The 21,131-nt window shown below is 47.0% G+C and overlaps 1 protein-coding gene across 3 annotated transcripts in view; it reads left to right on the top strand.

Moving 5' to 3' along the window:
- The window catches only part of bbs9 (Bardet-Biedl syndrome 9), a 157,432-nt gene continuing 136,301 nt past the window's right edge, over window positions 1-21,131 (top strand). For all 3 annotated transcript variants that reach the window (XM_072668459.1, XM_072668458.1, XM_072668460.1), the window contains exons 1-10: window positions 1-169; window positions 307-457; window positions 2,364-2,482; window positions 3,031-3,181; window positions 5,522-5,586; window positions 5,754-5,867; window positions 8,703-8,877; window positions 14,692-14,779; window positions 15,142-15,325; window positions 18,334-18,463. In XM_072668459.1, the coding sequence (XP_072524560.1) occupies window positions 2,371-2,482; window positions 3,031-3,181; window positions 5,522-5,586; window positions 5,754-5,867; window positions 8,703-8,877; window positions 14,692-14,779; window positions 15,142-15,325; window positions 18,334-18,463 (1,019 nt within the window). In that variant the 5' untranslated portion in view covers window positions 1-169; window positions 307-457; window positions 2,364-2,370. The remainder of the gene's footprint in view (window positions 170-306; window positions 458-2,363; window positions 2,483-3,030; window positions 3,182-5,521; window positions 5,587-5,753; window positions 5,868-8,702; window positions 8,878-14,691; window positions 14,780-15,141; window positions 15,326-18,333; window positions 18,464-21,131) is intronic.

The raw sequence follows: 21,131 nt of genomic DNA, 5'->3' as shown, positions 1-21,131 counted from the left end.
CAGGCTGGAGGTGTGAACACCTGAAGCAGCGCTACAGCCTTCAGGAGGACATCTTCTCCAGCAAAGGTGGACCCGCACCTTCTGGTAGCGTTCAGGAACAACGGCCGAGAAGCCGAGGAAGCCGAGGAAGCCGGAGCGAGTCCTCCGGAGCGCTGCCTGCCTGCGGGAGGTGAGCAGGGAGTTAGCTAGTTAGCTAGTTAGCTAGTTAGCTAGTTAGCTTGCTAGCTTATTCCACTAACTTGCTTACTTAGCTAGCTAAGATGCTTAGCTAGCCGGCTGGCTAACCTCGCTGTGTTTCCACGCCAGCTCTCCACTGTCTGCTTCAGCTGACCCTGAGAGAAGCCTGTGGACACTGTGGAGCTGCTGGAGCTGCTGGATCTGCTGGAGCTGCTGGATCTGCTGGACCTGCTGGAGCTTCTGGATCTGCTGGAGCTGCTGGATCTGCTGGATCTGCTGGGTTGGTGCTTGTTTGCTTGCTTTTGGCTAAAGGAGCTAAGCTGTCCTCCTCCACACACAGCCCTGGAGACCTGAGACCTGCACCTCGAGCTGGAGATTATCTGTTCAACACAAATATTACACTTTAGGAATAAAATTGAAGAAATAAAAGAATTATAATATGCAAATGACGTAGCTAAATTAATTAATATGCATGCATATGTAATAATGCATTCAGCTACACATGCAGTCCCTGTAGACAAGTCCTGTCCCCTGTCCTAATGCCACAGGTGGGCTAGTAGAGGGGGGTACAAAGCAACCCCCCCCCCCCCCCCCCCCCCCAGGAGCGATGATGCATGCTTCTTACAATACTTTTGGATGAGGTGGGGATGGTGAGCATCATCCAAACACCCTGACCTCATGCTAATGACCTAATGCTCTTGTTGCTGATTGCAATCAAATCCTCACAGCAGTGCTCCTCCAGAGCCAAAAGCAGGGTGAGCTCCTTGTTAATACCCTTGATTTTGGAAGAAACAGTGAATGAGCAGGTGTCCCAATACTTTTGTCCTTTTAATGTGGCTGCAATGATATTAAGGTTGTTCTCTTTCAGGTCCTTTAAGATATTGGTTCCATGGATGCTTATGTGGTGCTGTGTTGTAGATTTCCCTATCCCCTCTCTCTCTCTCTCTCTCTCTCTCTCTCTATCTATCTATCTATCTATCTATCTAGCTCGCTCGCTCGCTTGCTCCACCATGTGTATCCCTGTCTCTTTCCCTGCTGTGGGCCCGCTGGATTAGCTGTCTCTTCCACCTGCTCAGCAATTAGGAAAGCTGCTTGGCTACTAATGAAATCCTCGGTCATGTGACAGGCCTGCTATTGGTCAGGCTCAGCCCCATGTCCAGTCGGGAGCTCAGTGCAGGTCATTGTTGATTCTGGGCTGGTTTGAAAGACTTTACCAAACCAAACCCGCCGCTGCCACCGCCGCCACCGCCGCCGCTGCCACCGCCACCGCCGCCGCCCCTCACAAACACACCATTGACCTTCACTTTCACATTAATGAGGCTTTCATCGTAGAAACATGCTCAGTCTGAAGGACACAAGGACCCTGTTTACACCTGGGCAATTCATCCATCCTGAGTATCAGGATTATATCTGGATCAGGCCTGTGTGAACGCACCCAATACACATCTAAACCAGATCCAGAACCCATCTCTCGAACTACTTCAGGAGGTGGTCTGACCCCTCCACGACCCCCGTAAACGGGGTCAAGGCCTTTAAAGGAAAGGGTCAGGTCTTGCTGACTGATCCATTTTGCCTTGTGGAAGTTCCTGCTGTTGCTAGGACAACAATAGTGCATTGACTACAGTACCCATAATGCACTCTGCTCAATGCACTTCATAAAGTGATCAAGGCCTATGGAAAGATTTTACACTAGGGCCCACAACTCTAACAATTCTCCCTCAAAACCACCCCCCACCCCCGATACGGTGCCCCCGATAGTGGTAATCTTATTTTTATTCTTTGGCCGAAATCTTTTCTTGTATTTCAGAGCTTCTACCCATTGTGAACATACAGCTGTGCTAGCTTGCTGCTAACATAACATTGGGCGCTACTGGGAATTTGCATTATTTTAGCAGTGGTAAACAAACCAATGTAATGAGGTTCCTGCATTATGCATTACTGTGGAGTTTTACGCTTCCACATGCTTACCAAAACATGCAGTCTAGACCCCTGATGAATGCCGTTGGTGTCAGCAGTGAACCCCATGAAAGTAAATGTAAATATAAGCTGAATAATTTTCTTATTTGTCTTATGGAGTTGAGTACTGTACTGTACTGTAAAAGCCAGGGATTTTATGTGTATGTATAGGTATGTGTATGTTATTATATAGTTTTATTTAAAATATTATATGGTATCTTCTCCCACAGCAGCAGGATGTCTCTGTTCAAGGCACGGGACTGGTGGTCAGCCGCACTGGGTGAGGGTGAGGAGTTTGACCAGGGCTGCTTGTGTGTCGGCGATGTGGACAACAGTGGGAGTGGTTACGGTACGTGGAAATATATACACATGCTCCGAGTTTCAATACTGGGGTTAATAAGGCCACAAGGCCCACCTCTCCATTTACCCTCCAGGGAATCCTCAAGGCCATCTAATGCCATCGCTGATGGGCAAAAACCTTGTGTCTCAATCTTTGCTGTTTTTGACTTCATTTTTATGACAAACGGACCAATAGAAATGCTCCGAAATGACTTGGGATAACATATTTTTCTCTTGAAAGTTAAGAAGGTTTTTTTTCTGCTCCTGTAAAGTTGCTGTTTTGGAGATACAAGGTCTTTGTCCAATGGTGACAACAGCCTTGAGTAATGGAATTTACAGCAATTGCACAGCAGTACAATGGGTTTGGGAGAACTCACACACCCAGAGCACTGGAAAGCATGGGGAAGGCAGTGTTCCTTCACTCTCCCCACCCATTCTTCCTGCCGGTCCAGGAGGTCACAGCAGGACCCTCTGGTCCCAAGCCCTCTTCTCTAACCTTTAGCCCAACATTAAGCCAACAGTGAGACTGAAAGACAGGTGCTGTGCCTCTTGTTTCAGATAAAGTAGTGGTGGGCAGCTACATGGGAATGCTGCGGATTTTTGCCCCCCATGCGACCAAGCCAGGCGAGCAGAACGGGGCAGACGTGCAGCTGCTGGAGGTGCAGCTTCGGGACCCCATCATCCAGGTGGAAGTGGGCAAGTTCGTCTCGTAAGTTGCAGAGACTTTTTTTGGAGATTAGGAGCATGCCAGTCCAGTCAAAACAAGCTAGATCACTAGCGGCACTCAGGAATAGAGGATATGCACTGACACCACGCCTGCTGGAACGCGCCCCCTGTAGTCGGACTGAGTGGTTTATTATGCGTTTATTAGGAAAAACGGCCAAATAAAGCAAGCAACTATCTGCTCAAATTAAAGTCAGCTGGACTGGACTGACAGCAATTTGTCCAAGTTTCCAATTAACCAATGGTACATGGTCAGCAATGGGTAGCCAGCTAACTGAGCCAGCTAAATTACACCTCTTTAGAGGATGAAGCCTCATTTCTGAGGGCTCCGAGTCAAGGGAAGGGTCTTAGGAGTGTTGGCTCATCCATGTTTACTTGCTTTCTCTCTTACTTGAGCTTAGCATGTCGCTAAATTCACAACTACAGTGGGCTTGTTTTTATTCCCACCTGTTTTCAGTGAGCTCCCACACGTTTCAGTGCCTGGATTCCAGTCGTTTCTGCAAATTGCAGCAAATCCATTAGCTTCTCTGCTCTTCAGTAGAAGGAGGCTGAACTTTAACACTGCCACTCAGTGGGCGTGGCCACATTGACTCCAACCACCTGTGGCGTCACATGCACACCCTCTATAATGATCTGCTCGAGGTTCAGGCATGTTTTGGGGGGGGGGTTGCTACTTCTTTTTTGTACTTGCAACCAAATAAGTGAAGGAGGAGTTCTAATATTTTTGGCCATGGCTGTCAGCAAACGCAGGTCAGTGGGAAGACAATGAAACTGAGTCAGGGAACATTGTAAAATAAATAAATAATAATAAAAAAACAACAAAAACAACACACAGTGGTGTTAACGCAGCGTGTGCCTTTGAGGTTGGCCGATCTTGGAGAATGACAGGGTGTGTGAGCTAGAATTGTCCTCAAAGGCTTCACATATAAAAACCAGACTTAGAAGCTGTGTTGGTTGGAGTTGTGAGGCGAGTTGATGTGCACTCGTTTGCCCCCACACTTCTGTTTTGGTGTGGTCATCTCTCAGTTTGCTGCTGTGACACGTGGTTGAGCTATTTTTCTCATTAGCGCAGAGCAGAGAGCTCTAACCGAGTGCTGGAGTGTGTTCTCCTGACGGTCTCTCTCTCTCTCTCACACACACGCACCCACTCTCCACGCTCTCCCACAGCATTCCAGCCTGTGGTGAAGATCTGTCACTGTTTGTGTTTGCGTTTATATTTCTGATCCTTTTGGGTTCTTCGTGTTTGTTTATCAAATGTCTGAATAAGAAAAGCGTCCGTTCTTGAGAAGAAATTTCTTCCTAAAACCCACGGACACAGTTTTGGCGAAGATTCGGACGTCCTCCAGTGTTCCCCATCGATCCCTGGAGGACTTTTAAAAACATCATGAATCTGATCTAGACTTTCTGTTTGGACTTTTCTTAAGAATGATATTGGGATATAGAAGAATATCCGTAGAAGAAAAAATTGGGGAATTCGGCCCCATATTATTTATTTATTAATTTATTTATTAAAAATTTTAATTAAAGTCATTTAATTATTCTTCCAATTTGGTGCTGCCAATAATCCCACCTGTTCGTAACTCCCCCTAGCACTAGCAATGCTCCCGACACTAGGAGTGTAAGGACTTAACACATGCCTCCTCAGATACACATACAAAGCCAGCCACCACTGCTTTTCCAACTCTCGCCGATGCGGCATCACTAGGCAGCCGACACGCAGCCAACACTCGGAAAGCTCTGGTGTTGTGACACCAGTCAGCCACACTGGGAATTGAACCCCAGTCTCCCACATGGTGTGGTAGCTCACTGGCCAATAATGGTGTTATCTGTTGTGCCACACCAACCATCAGCTTTATAAGCCAGCAATGCAACAACAATATTATACTGTTGACTTTGCTAATAAGTGATTAACTTTTAATAAATAAAGTTAAATAGCGATGCTTCATCCAGATGAAAAGTAATTAAAAGTAATTAAAATGAGTTAAAAGATAAATTAGATCAATTTTAGTAAGTACGGCAGCCCGATTTTAACCAATGGAACCGTCGAGGGAATAGTATGTGTCACGACGCCTAGCTAACCAGCTAACAGACGCCTGTGCCGGCCAACATCGATGAAGGGAGAGAGCGCCATCTACCTTGGAGAGAACATGGCCAATTGTGCTCTCTCAGACTCCGGCATGGTTCAGGATTCGAACTTGTGACCCCCGAGCCAAAGTGGTAGTGCAGTGGATCACTAAGCCAGTTTACATGATCCTAATATCTTAGACTATTCTGAAGAATGTGGTGGATTGAACTCGACTCATCTGTGTCACTTGTGTTCCTCTAGGTGCTCGGAGCTGCTTCACCTGGCGGTGCTGCATCCCAGAAAGCTCTCCGTCTATGCTGTCTCAGGTGACTGCCATCACTGTTTAACAGCTACTCCTTGCCGTTGCTTTTACCCTGTTCTGTTTCCTGGTTCGGCTCTCATCTAATCTTCACAGTTTAATTAGGTGGAAAACAGCTCCAGTTTATACCTGTTCCTCTCTTCATGATGTGGTCTTGTGTTCTGCTGTTGTCAGGCACGGCTGGGAACATTGAACACGGGGACCAGTACCAGCTCCGCCTGATTTACGAGCACAACCTGCAGAGGACGGCCTGCAACATGACCTACGGCCCTTTCGGAGGGGTCACTGGTGAGCTTTTAGCAATGAGTGCTTGTTGTGGAAGCCAATGTTTGAGTGCAATGAGTCCAATGTTTGTGGACACCCCTTTTAATGAATGCTTCAGCTACTATAAGTTGCACCCATTGCTGACATAGCTTGTCTCTTCCCTGTACTTCTATTAGAATAGGAGTAGTTCTCGCTCTGGAGGCGATAAACAGGACCTTTTTGGCACCATGACTAAAACCAGGCGTGGGCTAGAGGGGTTTAAAGCCCCCAGCGTTGAGCTGTGGGGCAGTGGAGCTACATTTGTTTCCTGGAATGATGGTGGTGCTCCAACCAGTACTTTAGGGATGATTTGGGGAGTTGGAGACGATGAGGTGGGGTGGTGGTCAGCTTCTAACATCTTCACCTAACTAACTCCTATACCCTTGATTTTAGAAGAAACAATAAATAGGCAGGTGTCCCAATATTTTTGTCCACACACAGCTCTGGAATGTTAATATTATAAAAGAACAGGAAAAATAAGTATTCATAACTAGTATACACCAACCAGCCAAATCATTAAAACCATCTGCCTAATATTGTGTGGTTCCCTTCATGCCACCAAAAGACCTCTAAAGGTGTCCTGTGGTATCTCATACCAACTTCATCCCCGACTCATCCCAAAAGTACTGAATGGAGCACCAACCATCATTCCAGAGAACTCAAGTTCCTCCACTGCTCCACATCTCAATGCTGGTGGGCTTTAGTCCCCTCTAGCTCACGCCTGGCATTAGGCAGCATGGCGCCAATAGGCTCACCATGCTTATCTGCTCCAGAGAGTCCTATTCTACTGGCAGCACTTCTCTACAGGGACTAGACAAGCTGTGTGTGTTTGTGTGCATTTCCACAACTGTGTTAAAGTAGCTGAATGCATTCATCAGAATTAGGGGTGTCCACAAACATTTGGACGTACAGTGTGCACCAGCCAGCCCCCAAACAAACCAGCAGTCCAGTGAGGGTAGTTTTGGGTGTCTTTGGCAGAAGTAGAGGGCAGTAGCTGAGTAGCTGGTGTTTTTGGAAAATGGTGCTTAGCAGCCGACTTGCTTTCGTGCAACGATCCAGAGTTTACCCGTTTACTGCCTGCGAGATTCGTGCTCGGCTCTTTCATCCTTCATGGACTGGATGGAGTGGGTGGATTAAAGCAACTCCTATAAATAAAGCGAGGGCCACTCTAATGCTTAAGAGGATCTTAGGGTCTTAAGTGTTCTCCTGTGTTCAGTACCTGCATTGACCACAAGGTGGCAGCAGAGCCTGTCTTTAATTCTCTCACTGCTAAAGCAGTTAAGTGCAGTGTGCTCTGTCTTCAGCTGTGTGTGTGTGTGTGAGAGAGAGGAAAAGAAATGAGAACGAGGGAGCATTGCTGGGTCTCACTGTTCACAACCATTGGAATTGGTTGGAAACGGTTGCTAAGCAATCTTCACAAATGGCCTAATTAATCAAATATATGGTGATATTAATCAGGTCCCTTGAGCAGAGGGAGCTCGTCCAGGAGCTGGGAAGTAGATGGTGGTTCTGAAAGGACTGTACTGTATGGACCATTGAATCTGCTGGGTGGCCTGGTGCTGACCCAAACTGCGTCTGGCCAGAACCGTGCTATTATACTACTTAGACTACATTAAAAGCCATTACGCCGTACTCAGCATTCCAAAAATCATTAACACTCACTCTCACCTCCTTTTTCTCATTCTCACACACACACACACACACACTCATTAGCTGCCCACATGTGTGCTATGTGTGCCTGGCTCTGTTGGTGGTTCTCGCTGACCCCTCGTGAACGAGCGTGTGATTTTTAACAGTGTATCGAGGCCTAATTACTGCTCTCGCATGCAGCGGCCGCTGGGTTTTACAGCGCTGTGCTTTATGGCGTAGAGCCGCCCTCATTTTCTGTGCCATAAATTGCAAACCTGAGCTAGCGCCACGCTCACCCCGGAACGGTGGGAACGCACCCGACCCACGCAAACGGGTTGCGGCGCATACGTCAGCGACAGCGTAAGGAAGCCATCAGAAAGGCCTGGCACTTAACAGCACAACAAAACACCAGCCAAGGTCAACCTAGCCCCACATAACTGAGCCTGCCAGTGTGTTTCTCTTGATGATAATCAAGCCTGTGTGGATAGCGTTGGAATGGCATAGTAGTGGTGCAGAAGGTAGTTTTGGTGCTGCACAGCTTCAAGGGAGGCCTGGGGTCTGCTAAAATCTCGGTCCCATCCTCGCTCTGGTATCTGTCTGTGAGGAGCTTGGTACGTCCTACCCGTTCTCCTCCTAGGCTCTCCTGCCCTGGTTTCTTTCCACCTCTCTAAAGCATGCATGCTAGCAGAGTTGACGATGCTAAATTGCCCATTGGGTGTGAGGGAATGGGCGTGTGTGGTACCCTGCGATAGTGTCCCAATACTTTTGTCCTTATAGTGTGGCTCTAAAATGCTAACTTTATAGAAGAATGGGGGGAAAAAAAGTTGTGTACACCAATCAGCCATAACATTAAAACCACCAAAACACCTCTGACTCGTCGACAAGAGAAGGTGTCCTGTGGTATCTGATACCAAGTTCATCCCGACTCATCCCAAAAGTACTGGATGGAGCACCAACCATCATTCCAGAGAACACAGGTCTTCCACTGTTCCACTTGTGTGTGTGTGTGTGTGTGTGTGTGTCACAAGTGTGGCACCCTACGATGGACCCTTTGTCCAGGGGGTGTTTCTGCTTTGCGCTCAACGTCTCCAGACCCACCAAGAAGAGGTTGATAAGAAGGTCGATGGAAGGAAAGATGAATGGATGGACAGTTGTGATCTTGGTGCTGTTTCTTGTCGTTGTGATCCTCAGGTCATCACTTCATCTGTATCCAGTCCATGGACGGCATGCTGATGTTCTTCGAGCAGGAGAGCTACGCGTTTGGACGCTTCCTGCCTGGATTTCTGTTGCCCGGACCTCTGTGTTACTGCGCCCGCACTGACGCCTTCATCACTGTCTCTTCCACCCGCCAGGTCGAATGCTACAGGTCAGACTCCTCCACTACAGGTGTTTTTGAATAAGGAGGCCTTAGGTTGACTTTTGAGGGCACTGGACTTCTTGGATCTTCATGAGGGCATTTGTTTAAACCTTGAAAAGCAAGAAGTGACACATTTTAAAATACATAAATAATTTAATTAATATCACACTCTACATGTGAATGTCTTCATAGTGGACATTTTCACTGTAGATCTCGCAGTGCTTGCGGTGTCTGGTAGGGTAAATATTTGAACTACTACTAATGCTTACATCGAACCCCATTCAATGTGCTGTCCTAGACTCTACCTGCTGGCTAACTGTATGTCCAGGAACCTGCAGAAACACCCCTGAGGTACTGTTACAGCAACCTCTGGCAACATGCTTAGGCCACACCCCCCGGTCAAACCCCCTAATTATGGTTTTAGAAAGCATTTATTAATAGGGGGTGGCAGTAACCCAGAGAACTTGGCCATGGTTCAAAGGGTCAAGAGTTCAACTCCAGCTGATTTCTTCTGCTGCCATTATGCACTTGAGCGAGGCACTTAACCCAGAGTTGCCCGAGGGGGTCGGCCCTTCCGATGGGCTGTGACTTACTTTAAGCAAAAGTGTCACTTGAACAAATTACTCCGACTGCTAGTTGTAGTTCCACTGCTTCACAGCTCAATTCTGGGGGGCTTTATACCCCTCTAGCCAATGCCTGGCATTAGGCACAGTGCCAGGAGGTTCACCATGTTTATCTGCTCCAGAGGGTCCTGTTCTGCAGGCACATCTTTGCACATCAGTGTCAGTTAATAACTTGTCAGGTAATAGCTGGATGCATTCACTAAAAGGGGTGTCCACAAACTTTTGGACACACTATACACATATAGTGTATGTCTGAGCTGCTGCCGGGGGAGAGAGAGAGGAGGCCATACTCCTTCTGCCTTTTCATGCCACTGACCACATCCGCCGCCTCTGGCGTACTTCTATAAAGTCGGGGAGGAGTGGACAGGGGCAAATCTGCGTAAAAATAGCGGCCGCCGGACGGCGCAGCTGGCCGAGTGGGCGTTGCGCGGCCCAGCCGTTATTTCCACAGCTGAGGCCAGTTAGCGGCGCGCTAAGTGAACGTTTTTGTGTTCTAATGAAATTTCCACTCAGCAATCGGCCACCGTTTATTTTTCCTGAGCTTGCCGGCCGTGCAGCAATAATAGAGTTGCGTTCCGTTCCACAAAGCCACAGCCCGGCTCAACCCGAAAGAGCTGGACACACGAAGCAGAAACCGTGGATGTACACCATCTTTAGATCTATGGCTTTGTGTAAACTCCTCCTTCTGGCTGATCAGACCTCCTGTGTATATCCTTCTTTCAAAGAAAATAATTAAGAGGAAGAGGCTTCTGGGATTGAGCAGGCGCTTGTCCAAACTCTTACCAGAGGGGTTCATCTATTTCATGGGCCCCGGTTTGGTCCAAAGTTTACGGACACTGATTAGGGACATGGTGGCATTGAAGTACTGCACCAGCTGTTAAGCATGGTGGTGGTAGCATCATGCCTTAGGGCTGTTCTGCAGCCAGTGGAATTTAAATGTTGCCCAGAGTGGACGGAAGAGTGAAGAAGGAGGAGGACTACCTCAGAATTCTTCAGCATAACCTCAAACCAGCTAAACCAGGGGTGGGCAGCACAGTTTGCTGATTTCCCAGCTATATCAGACCTGCTAAACCTGGCAGGTGAGTTGAATCAGGTGTGCTTGAGAAGGAAATATAAAAAAAAACGTGCAGGTATCCGTCCTTCCAGGGTCGGAATTGCCCACCATTGAAACGCACATCACAGATGGTTGTGGATCAGCCAATCGCCGATACTGATCGAGGACAGGGTTGGGCGCCACGTTAACCATTCCAGGCATTACTTGTTAAGGCCTTCTGTTTGCTTTTTAGAATCAACCACATTTCTGCAGTGTGGAGATCTGCCATCTCTTGGTATAATCTGTATATTTCTGACCCTGTATGCTATACAGCCTCTAATATGATTAAGAATTAATAGAGGAGCTGCTTCACAGCTGGTGTGGGATGTTATGCTGAAATGCTGTGTAACTGTCTTCTAGCACTGTAATTCACCTCCGTGCTCATTGTAACAGATGTCTGTCCTGATGTTTGTCCACATGTCCTGGTGTTCTTTTGTTAATAGCAAGGGTTTCCTCCATGAACCTCCACCTCCCATGAACGTCATTGGTCTTTTCTGATGGTAGATGCTGCACTTTACGGTAGGATTTTTGGAGATGCTCTCGATCTCGTGCTCTCTGTTCTTGGGCTGAACCGTGGAACAGTGGCTGATTTCTAATGGTTCTGAGATCTTTTTAAACCTCTTCTCAGACTCTCCTGCATCTACAACCATCTTTCTGAAGGCCTCGGAGAACTATTTGGGTCTGGCCATAGTGATCATGGCCACTCACTTCAACCATCAAGAGTAAACCATTATTTAAAATACATTATATATTATATATTTTATATAATATTTATTTATTTGGCCTAAAACTACATACTTGAGCGTATACGTGAATACCCACACCCCTCCCTACAAAAATGTCCCACCGGCAGCAGCGAAGTGGAGCCCATGCAATCCGTCCGTGACGGCGTGAATTTGGGGGCGTCCCGGCTTTGGTTTACTTAGCTGGTACAGTTGTTTTCCTGTGAGGCGGGAGGGCTTTGGAGGAAGGAGGTTTGATGTGTGAGCGTTTTTGTGCCAGGTCAGAGAGGGATCCTCTTTCACATAAATGACTTCTGCTGTTTCCTCTGGCAGGGCTTCACCCGTGCCGACTGACGAGTGAATACAATACACACACACACACACACACACACACACACACACACACAAACGCACTTACTGAGACCTGGTGCTGAGACCTGAATACCGCCTCTGCTTCGAAGGTGGCCGGACCTTGATGTAATCCCTCAGCAAAGTGTGTTTATCTTTGTGATGACGTAAGAATTATGGGCCAGGTTCATGAAGCTACGCTGTAAGGGTTTTAGGCCGTGTGTAATGTGTGGCACAGCATTTCTGTCCTATTCAGTCGTAAGTCCGTAAGTACTTGTTGGTGCTGCAGCCTTTTTTACATGTGACACCAATAACAGCCAATCACAATCAGCATGCTAATGAGCTCATGCATTATAATGACCAATGCTCAGCACTGGCTTGGGCTTCAGAATGGACCAAGGGTGGTCTCAGAATGAGAGCCATGGCTTCTAGTAAAAGGTGAAGGACTTGGTAAACAAATAAACGATGGAAAGAATAAATAACAACAAAGAACAACAATGTAACAATAACTTTCACACAATTTTGAAAGGAAGAACAAAAAATGGAGATTTTGGTGCATGATGGTGTGGTTTACACTTACGGACACTTACAAGGCATGCAAGAATTCCTTCCTGTTCGATGTACACTGATCAGCCATATCATTAGGTAAAGTGAACAACATGGATTAATTAGTTCATTGATTAGTTCATTGTAGTCATTGATGAGTTCACTGGCACCTGCCAAGGGGTGGGAACTACAGATCAGTCAGCAAGAAAAACAGGGAAAAATGGGCAAGTGTTAGAATCTGAGACACTTCGGCACAAAGCAAACTGAGATGGCTAGATGACTGACTGGGTCAGAGCCTCTCTAAAACATCGGGCAGGTCCAGTAGTGTTCCCGATATGCATTGGTCAGGACCTTCCAAAAGTGCTCCAAGGAAGGACAACCGGTGAACCAGTGACCAGGGTCACAGGCGCCCAAGGTTCATAGATGTTTATAGAGCCCACATCTCGCATCTTACAGGATTTGCTAGCGTCTTGGTGCCAGATACCACAGGACTCCTTTAAATGTCTTGTGGAGTCTATGCCTGGACGGGTCAGAGCTGCATCAGTGTGTTTTTTGGGTGGTGTTCTAATTGCATAAGCCTTACCCTCTACAATCACAAGGTTGGTTTAGCTGGTTCTTCTCACATAGACTTATTATAACTAGAAAGTAAGTGTTCCCTATGCTCTGCACTGAAGAATTCTTGAAGAACCCTTGTTTTAAAGGCAGTGGGTCTAAAGTTTGGATGTGTGGTTAACCTTTAGAACCCTATGCTTATTTTTTTTTAATTAAACCTGTTATTAATGCACTAATAACAAACTACTTTGAATGATGTAGTAGCAGCTTAGAGTATTTTGCGGCGTCCCACAGGGTTCTATTATAGGGTCTATGAAAATGCTATAAATTGTGAGAGTAATTCAGTAATAAAGGGGGAAGAACTGAAGTGTAGGCCTTATGTAGCTTATGAGGAGTTAAAGGGTTCTTCACACTGGTGGTGACCTTTTGTGGGTGGTTCTATATCGAAGTCACTTCACAATTTTCTATGATGTTCATTTTTTATTATTTTATAATGATAATTAAAGTGTGTGTGTGTTTGTGTATCGCGTTCCTTCTTCCTAACGCTGTTACAGCACTGTTATTACAGCGCACGTCTGCAGTACATTTACTGAAATAACAGAATGGCAGCTGGCCGGAGGCGCGAAAGCACACTCGCAATTTCTTCATCCTCTTCATGGTTTGCATAAGATTTCTCACGCTCACCTTCTGATGGCTTTGGCCGTCTCTCAGCCCCACCGTCTCCGGTTCATGTCTTTATTTTGCGGTTACAGCCACACACACACACACACACACACACACACACACACACGCATCCCATACCCCACACCCCACACATGTGCTGCAAATATTCCTCACTCTCACACATGCATGCACATGGCTTGTAGACGGACAAACCCCAAACACCCAAACACGCTCGTGTGCAGGTGTGTATCCCCTGGGCGGTCTGCGTATGTGCACTCACACTCCGGGTGCGTGAGGTGGAGTAATCAGCTCTGAAGCTGTTCCTTCTCCACAGCTGTTGGATTTCTCGCGCTGATCTCCTGCACTGACAGCGGGCTGATCCGTCTTTGCTGGTGTTTAAAGTGATACAGGGCATTCTTTTGACATTAGAAGAGTAGTTTGGACACTGGAGTTGGACTGTCACCAGAATCATCTCTGTAAATATGTGCCTAGAAAACGCTTCTCAAGAACTTTCAGGTTAATCAGCACTACAAAATTGGGAGAAAAAGGGGGAAAATTTGACAAACAAAAAAAAGTGTATCTCATTGTGAGAGTGTCAAGAGTGATCTCATTGTAGCTTGTAGTAAATATGATTTTTGAATTAATTATTTATTATTATTTATTGTGTGTGTGTGTATAATGTATAGTGTGTGTGTGTATGTATGTGTGTATATATATGTATATATGTATATATTGTGTAAAGAACTCTTAAGTGTATTATTATTGTCACGCTGGTTTGTCCTAAAAAGCACAGCTACTGTTTAAAATATTGTAGTTATATGATGTAACTAAACTAGACGTGGGCAGTGGTGGCAAACCAGCGTTAAGGGCTATTGATAACAGGGTTGTGGGTTCGATTCCCGGGCTCGGCAAGCTCCCACTTTACCCTCTCTGCTCCCTGGGCGCTGGAGTTGACTGCCCACCGCTCTAGGTGTGTGTGTGTACTCACTGCCCCTAGTTCACGTGTGTGTGTGTGTGTGTGTGTGTGTGTGTGTGTTCACTACCACAGATGGGTTAAATGCGGAGGACACATTTCCCTGTACATAGTAACCTTAACCTTACCTTACCTTAAAATGACTAATTATTAAAATACTACCACATTATCATATATGTGTGAAGTGAGCTGTTGGGTTTGACTGTAAATAAACACTATAAAGTCACACTGTATAAAAGAGAAGGCTGTATGGTTTTATTTATGGATAACCGACTGCTATTTATCTTCTTTCTCTGGCTGCAGGTACGAAGCGCTGGCGGTCGCCACGGACGCGGACACCCGACAGGATTCAGAGCAGCAGCAGAGCAAGAGCTCCGGGAAGAGACTGGCGGTCAGTGTTAGTTAAGTTTGCAGCGAATGACTCTTTTTGTCGATGGATTCAGAAATGATCTCAATCGGTCAGTCTGTTAGCCGTGATGTTGGGGCTTCGAGCCCTGCTCCTATAGTGAGGAGGTTCATGTTGCTAGACCCTTTTACATGCATGCATTCTCACCCACCTTTCTCATCTGCTCGCACTGCGTCCTGGTCTTTATTAAGGTGGTGTAAAGTGGTATAATAAAGAAGGAAGTTGAGGGAAGTGACCAGCCCTTTAGATACATACAAGAGGGTGTTAATGGTGTGGGGTATGGTTATTATGGGTGTTAAGGTATATGCATCCATTTGGATCCAGCTGGATTTGTTTGTGTTCCCCAGGCTGAGTGGACGCTGGTGTTGGGAGAGCAAGCGCTGGACATCTGTGTCCCTTCGGCTTCTCCAATGGCCTCCTCCATTTATGTGCTGGGCGAGCGAAACCTGTTCTGCCTCCGAGACAGCGGCCAGATCCGCTTCATGAAGAAACTGGAGTACAACCCCAGCTGCTTTCTTCCCTATACCTCAGGTAATGGTCCGGTCCAGTCCGGTCCGGTCCAATCTGTCCCAGCCACCGTTCCACTTCTAACATGTCGGAGGTGACACGTTAAATTCACATCACTTTCTCTCCTCACGTCAAAGCGGGAAGCAGGTTTACCCAGTGACTGCCAAGAGAACATGTTCTGGAAAGAATGTGGGCTTTCTGAAGGCCGTAGACTTCGCGGATGGCGTGTTTATTACTCACTAGCCTGAGTCGGTCATTCTTCACTGTGCCTTTGGGGGAAATCCACTGGAAGTGCTGGTAGGATTGGTTATGACAGCACAGTCAACAAAGTCTGCGCGTATAACCGAGGGCTTCCTAACATGCCAGGATATCTTTATTTGCTCGCAGGCTCAGGTTCATCTGATAAGGGATGTAGATTCTTGTTTGCGTTGCGTTTGGGAGCAGCACCGCTTTTAACACAGGTCCTCTCTGTTTCCCTCTTGCCCTCTCTCTGGGGGCTCGGAGTGGAAGTCTCTCAGCAGACTCAGTGGTTTCTTCCACCTCCCTCTGTATGTTTAACATAGCCTAGCAATGTGGGGTTGAGTTTGGATCACCCATTAGCATTAGCATGGCTGATTAGTAGGGTTATGAGTAGATGTTTAGATTTAAAGCCCCTGGGAACCTTCGAATGAAGTGAATCTGGCTCCTCGGGGCCGCCAGTGTACAAAGCAAGTCTTATGAAGAGCTTCCCAAACTCTTATAAACATCTGCTGTATTTCACCAGCATTGCTCCCCTCTCCATGTGGAATAGGCGGTCCTAAGCATGGGTCAAGTTTACATCAACGTACCCCTGACCAATCACAAGGCTGGCATGGCTCTGCCCTCTGTGCAACCTGGCTAATGCTGAACCTGGCGAGCTAAAACGTGTCCCATCATCCCTCATGTCCGGTGTACGTCGCCTCTCAGCTTCACAGCATGTAGCCAGATAGGTGCTGGTGATGGGCACCGGACAGGAGGGGCAGTGTGGTACGCAGGGCAGCCGCTCCGCCCAGTCACGGTTACAGCAGGTACCGAACTCTCCTTATTCAGCTATGCACAGTTGAGCACAGTTTAACATTTGAGGGCCCATTAAAGATGATGACCTCTTCCGTATTCCAGAAATATAAGGCGAGAGATGGAGCACTGTGTGATTTTGGAAAAACACACACACACACACACCACTGTGAAGTGTGTCAGGAGGTAATCGTGAGTGGAGATTCCAGTCATCGTTTCCACTGGTGCTTCCCTTCAGCTGCGCTCACTTAAACAGGCATTTATAGTTCTGTCAGAAATGGAGGGAGACGGAAAAACAGAGCAAAGGCCCTATTTTTTTCAGGCTGCTGGCACCTGCTCTTCAACAGCGGCAGGGTCTGATGTCTCTATTGCAGTTAAATACACACTTGCTTTCATTGTACATCACACAGACTGAGCTAAGTCCCAGTAGTGGGGGGGGGGTCTGGCTGGTTCTGGCAGTGCTGAACGTGGATGGATGTTACGCAGTGTGGGAAGTCATTTCCAGGGACAGTTGTTTTGTATAAAAGCTTCCAAGATGTCACAGTAGAATGGAGGTCTTATTGTTTTGGCTGGACCTTAATAGAACCTCTGTCTTGCCATAACATTAGAACCAAATGGGCCATTAAAACCTGCCTAATATTGTGTATTGTGCCAGTAAACCCACCCGTTCGTACCTACTCCCAGCGCTAGCATGGCTCCCTACTCTAGAAGGGTCTCCTCCGAGAGCGCACCGCTCTCCGCTTATTGTGCTCTATTTGACTCCGGCTGATGGCAAAGTGGCATGGCTCTGCATTCAAACTTGTGACCCCCGAGCCATAGTGGTAGCGTGGGGACTGGTGAACCACTCTGAGCCCCAAAAGAACCGCTCGAACCCATCAAGGCCCACAACCCATCTTGTGGTATCTGGCTTCAAGACTAACGTCAGCAGCAGATCTCTGTAGGTTGAGATGTGGGTCCTCTGTCACATCATTGATGGTTGGGTGCTTATGACCGTGTCACTAGGTCACCGGTTGCCCTTCCTTGGAGCACTTTTGATGGGTACTGACCACAGCCTACTGGGAACACCCCACAAGACCTGCCTGATTCTTGTCAAAGTGGCTTAGATTCTTAAGCTTGTCTGTTTCTCCTGCTTCCAACACCAACATCACCTTCATGAACTGACACTTGCTTACTTGCTGCCTATTATGTAAATCCCACTTCTTGAGCATCAGAGTTCTGGAGTGGCCGATCCGCTGTCATCAGCCTAATCTCTGTCTATCTCTGCCACTTTGTGCATGTACTTCCGAAAATGAGATTGGTGACACCTCAAGTCCAGTAATTCTTAGCAGCATTAGCCTAGCATTTTTCTCTGTAAACTAAAGAAGCACACATGAGATATCGAACACGTCTTGGTGGACTGCCTGCATCGAGGATCAGTGATAAATCTGGTACATTCAGTTTTTCACTGAACTACTCCTTTAAGGCCTGAAGTAAAAACCATTGATGTGGTAGTTTGATAAATCCCTGCTTTTACAGGCCCTGGCTGCAGAAATAGACACATAAACATGTGTGTGTGGCATTATTGTGGGGTTATTGTGCCATTACGAGCGAGGGGCAGTTCAAGGCGAGGCTGGACTCCGAGGCTTAAAGGGCCGACGTAGGCGTTCTCCTTAATTCCAGGGCATTTTTGGAAAGTGAGAAAGGAGAGAGGTCTGGCTGATTTGAAGTGGCATTGGGAGAACGAGCAGGACCCTGTCATTAACCTGACCTCCCTGACACTCCGCACTGTGTAGGGCCACACACATGCACACACACACACACACACACAAACACACCTACGACACTGCGGTCACCCTGCTGGCCTTTCCTTTCTTTTTGAAATAGTATGGAGGATTAAAAATAAAGAAACACTGACCTTCACAGGCGGCCTGTGTGCTCATGCTGCATGTGTGTGTGTATATGTATATGTATATGTGTGTGTATATGTGTCTATGCCCCTGACCCTCTTCTTCCGTCCACAGTCTCTGAGGGCACCACCAACATCCTGCTGGGCAACCATAACAACATGGTGCTGGTGTATCAGGACACCACACTGAAGTGGGCAGCTCAGCTGTCCTGCGTGCCCGTGGCCATGCGCGTCGCTAACTTTCCGTAAGTACGCCCACAAGCACTGTCTGATGTTGCCAGTGGTCTTTGCAGCATTGGGCTTGTATTGGCCGTGGTGGCTGTAATATGCAAATTAGGCCCTTTTTGCTATGACACTTCACATTTACCTCTGGGGGGCTCCCATTTCTCTTGATCACTTTGATTGTAGTCCATCTGTGGTAAGCTCAGTTGTTCGGACCTCATGTGGAAAGACGCACTCCTGCCGACAATGCAAATCAGAGCAAAATGAGGAGGTCGCACCAAGCTAAGTTAGGAAGGGCCTTGGTTAGAGAGGTGAACAAAAATCCAGTGGTCACTTTGGCTGAGCTGAGATCCTGCGTGCAGATGGGTAAAATATTTTATAAGGTCAACCGTCACTGCAGCACTACACCTGGCTGGGCTTTGTGGCAGAGTGGCCAGAAATAAGCCTCCCCTCAGTACAATACACAAAAAAGCCTCTAAAGGACCCTCAGACTGTGAGAAACAGGAGTCTCAGGTCAGATGAAACCAAGATTGACTTCAATTCTAAGCATTTTTAATTATTATTCCTAATTTAACCCCAATTGGAAGGTTGATTACCCAATCCCTGTGTATGTGAACTCCCGCTATCATTAGCAATGCCCCTAATACTAGGAGGGTGAAGTCTAGCACATGCGCCCAGAGGAAATGCGCTTGGCACCATAGTCCCGATACAACAGCTAACAGACGCCTGTGCTGACCAACATCACTCCAAATGACCAAGTGCCATCAACCCACCCCTGAGAGAGCAAGACCCAATTGTGCGCTCTCTGACTCCGGCTGCTGATGGCTGATGGCTGCTGAGCTGGGATTTAAACTAATGATCATAATGGTAGCGCCTAGCCCACTGGACCACTCTGAGCCCTTTCTCGAAGCTTCTGAAATTGACCAGTCTTACTGAACTTGGAAGCATTGCTGGTCGATCGCCCAGTGTTTAGGGTATTTGTGTGGTACTGTGAGAAAGACCAGTAGGAAAATGGATGTCCGTTCATGCCAGTTCATTTAGAAGGTCCTGTAAAATGTAGTAATCGTGAATGATCGATCACAGTCTCAATAAGTCGGGAATACAATTACAGTATACTTTTCATTTTTCCTAGACGCCCACTTCCTAGCCCCTGCTGTGGGCCCACGTCCCTCTGCCTGGCTGGTGAGGTCACAGTTTAGTGTCTAATATCCTGTAGCCCATTTCCTTCTGGGCATAAAACAGAAAAAGGAAGAAGCACACCGTTTCACTGTCCCTCGTTATTATTTCTTTGGTGGTCAGTATATTATTTCTTTGGATATCCAGGTTGGGATATGGTCCTTGCAGAAGGGCCGGGTTCTTTGCCAAACACCCTGCCAAGACCCTGTTCTGTGCCATTCGTGGAAGCCGCAGTCCGCCCTCCTACCTCGGAATATAAGATATCACCCACCCTGGTGTTAAGCCAGGCTTACATTAGTTCTCCTCCAGTAATCACCACAATTGCCAACCAGCCAGGCTGCAGATGTTGGAGCAGCTGGAGTGGAATGAACTGTTTAAGAAGGAACAGGAGGTAAATCAAGCATCCCAACATCATAACATGGGCTGACATTCAATCTGCTATTTCTTTTTCTTTCTTTTTTTTGTCGTTACAGTACACTGCTGGTTGTTGTTGTTTCCAGGCTCTCTGTATTTAGTGTAAATCTGTGGTGCGTGGTAACACCCATGCTGGCAAGTATCACAGCTTGTAAACACATTTTGCAGCAGCTAAGCATAAGAAGTCTTTCGCTTCTTGTTTTGGGGATTTTCGCTCATTCGTCCCGTCTTGCTGCACTGCTCTTTTGAAGGTCTGTCCACAGATTAGTGGTCTTTAGGAGGGCTGTGAGGGCCATCGCGTAATCTTCAGCTTGCGCCACTTAGAGTAGTCCGTAGTGGATTTTGAGGCGTGTTACGGATCTTTATCCTGCTGAAGCCACCCTGAAGCCATCCTCTTTTAAAAGCGGTAGTCTTTAAGTTCTGGAGATTTGGGGATTTGGAGACCTCTCTGGTCAGAATGTGTAATTGCACTGAGCATGTGGAAGAGTGCTCGTAAAATGTGCGTTGCGGTGTGTTCTCCTTTCAGAGCTGATGTATCTGGTTATTACATGTTCACCTTCGTTCAGTCTGTGGAGTATTCAGAAAGAGCTTGGTGTACGATTTCTGTACGGTTTTAACTTTCACTGTAAATTAATGTAATATAATAATTTAAATTAGTTGGCATGTGAACCAGGATTATGCATTTAGCTAGGTTTATGTGGCTAGCAGCATGACCGGGTTTTGAACTAGCAATCCTCTGGCACCTTATTCTGCTGGACCACTCTGGGCCTCTCTTTTTTTTTTCATCACACTTTTCCACATTTATTTATTTATTATTATAATTTTTCCTGATTTTTTTTTTTCCATTTTCTCCCCAATTTGGACTGGCAATTACCTAACCCATACAGTTTCAATGCGAGGGTAGACTAGCACATGCCCCCTCCGACATGTGCGCAGCCAAGCCACTCATTTTGCGAAGTGATGTGGGGAGAGAGCGCCATCTACCCACCCTAGAGAGAGCAAGGCCAATTGTGCTCTCTCGGGGCCCTGGCCATGGCCAATGGGATTCGAACCAGCGAATCTGATCATGGTTACAGCACCTTAGTCCGTTGGACGACCCAG

The sequence above is a fragment of the Salminus brasiliensis genome, chromosome 23, assembly GCF_030463535.1.
Source record: "Salminus brasiliensis chromosome 23, fSalBra1.hap2, whole genome shotgun sequence".
NCBI lineage: Eukaryota > Metazoa > Chordata > Actinopteri > Characiformes > Bryconidae > Salminus > Salminus brasiliensis.
Note: the sequence above shows the minus strand (reverse complement) of the source record. Positions and strands in the feature narration are given on the sequence as shown.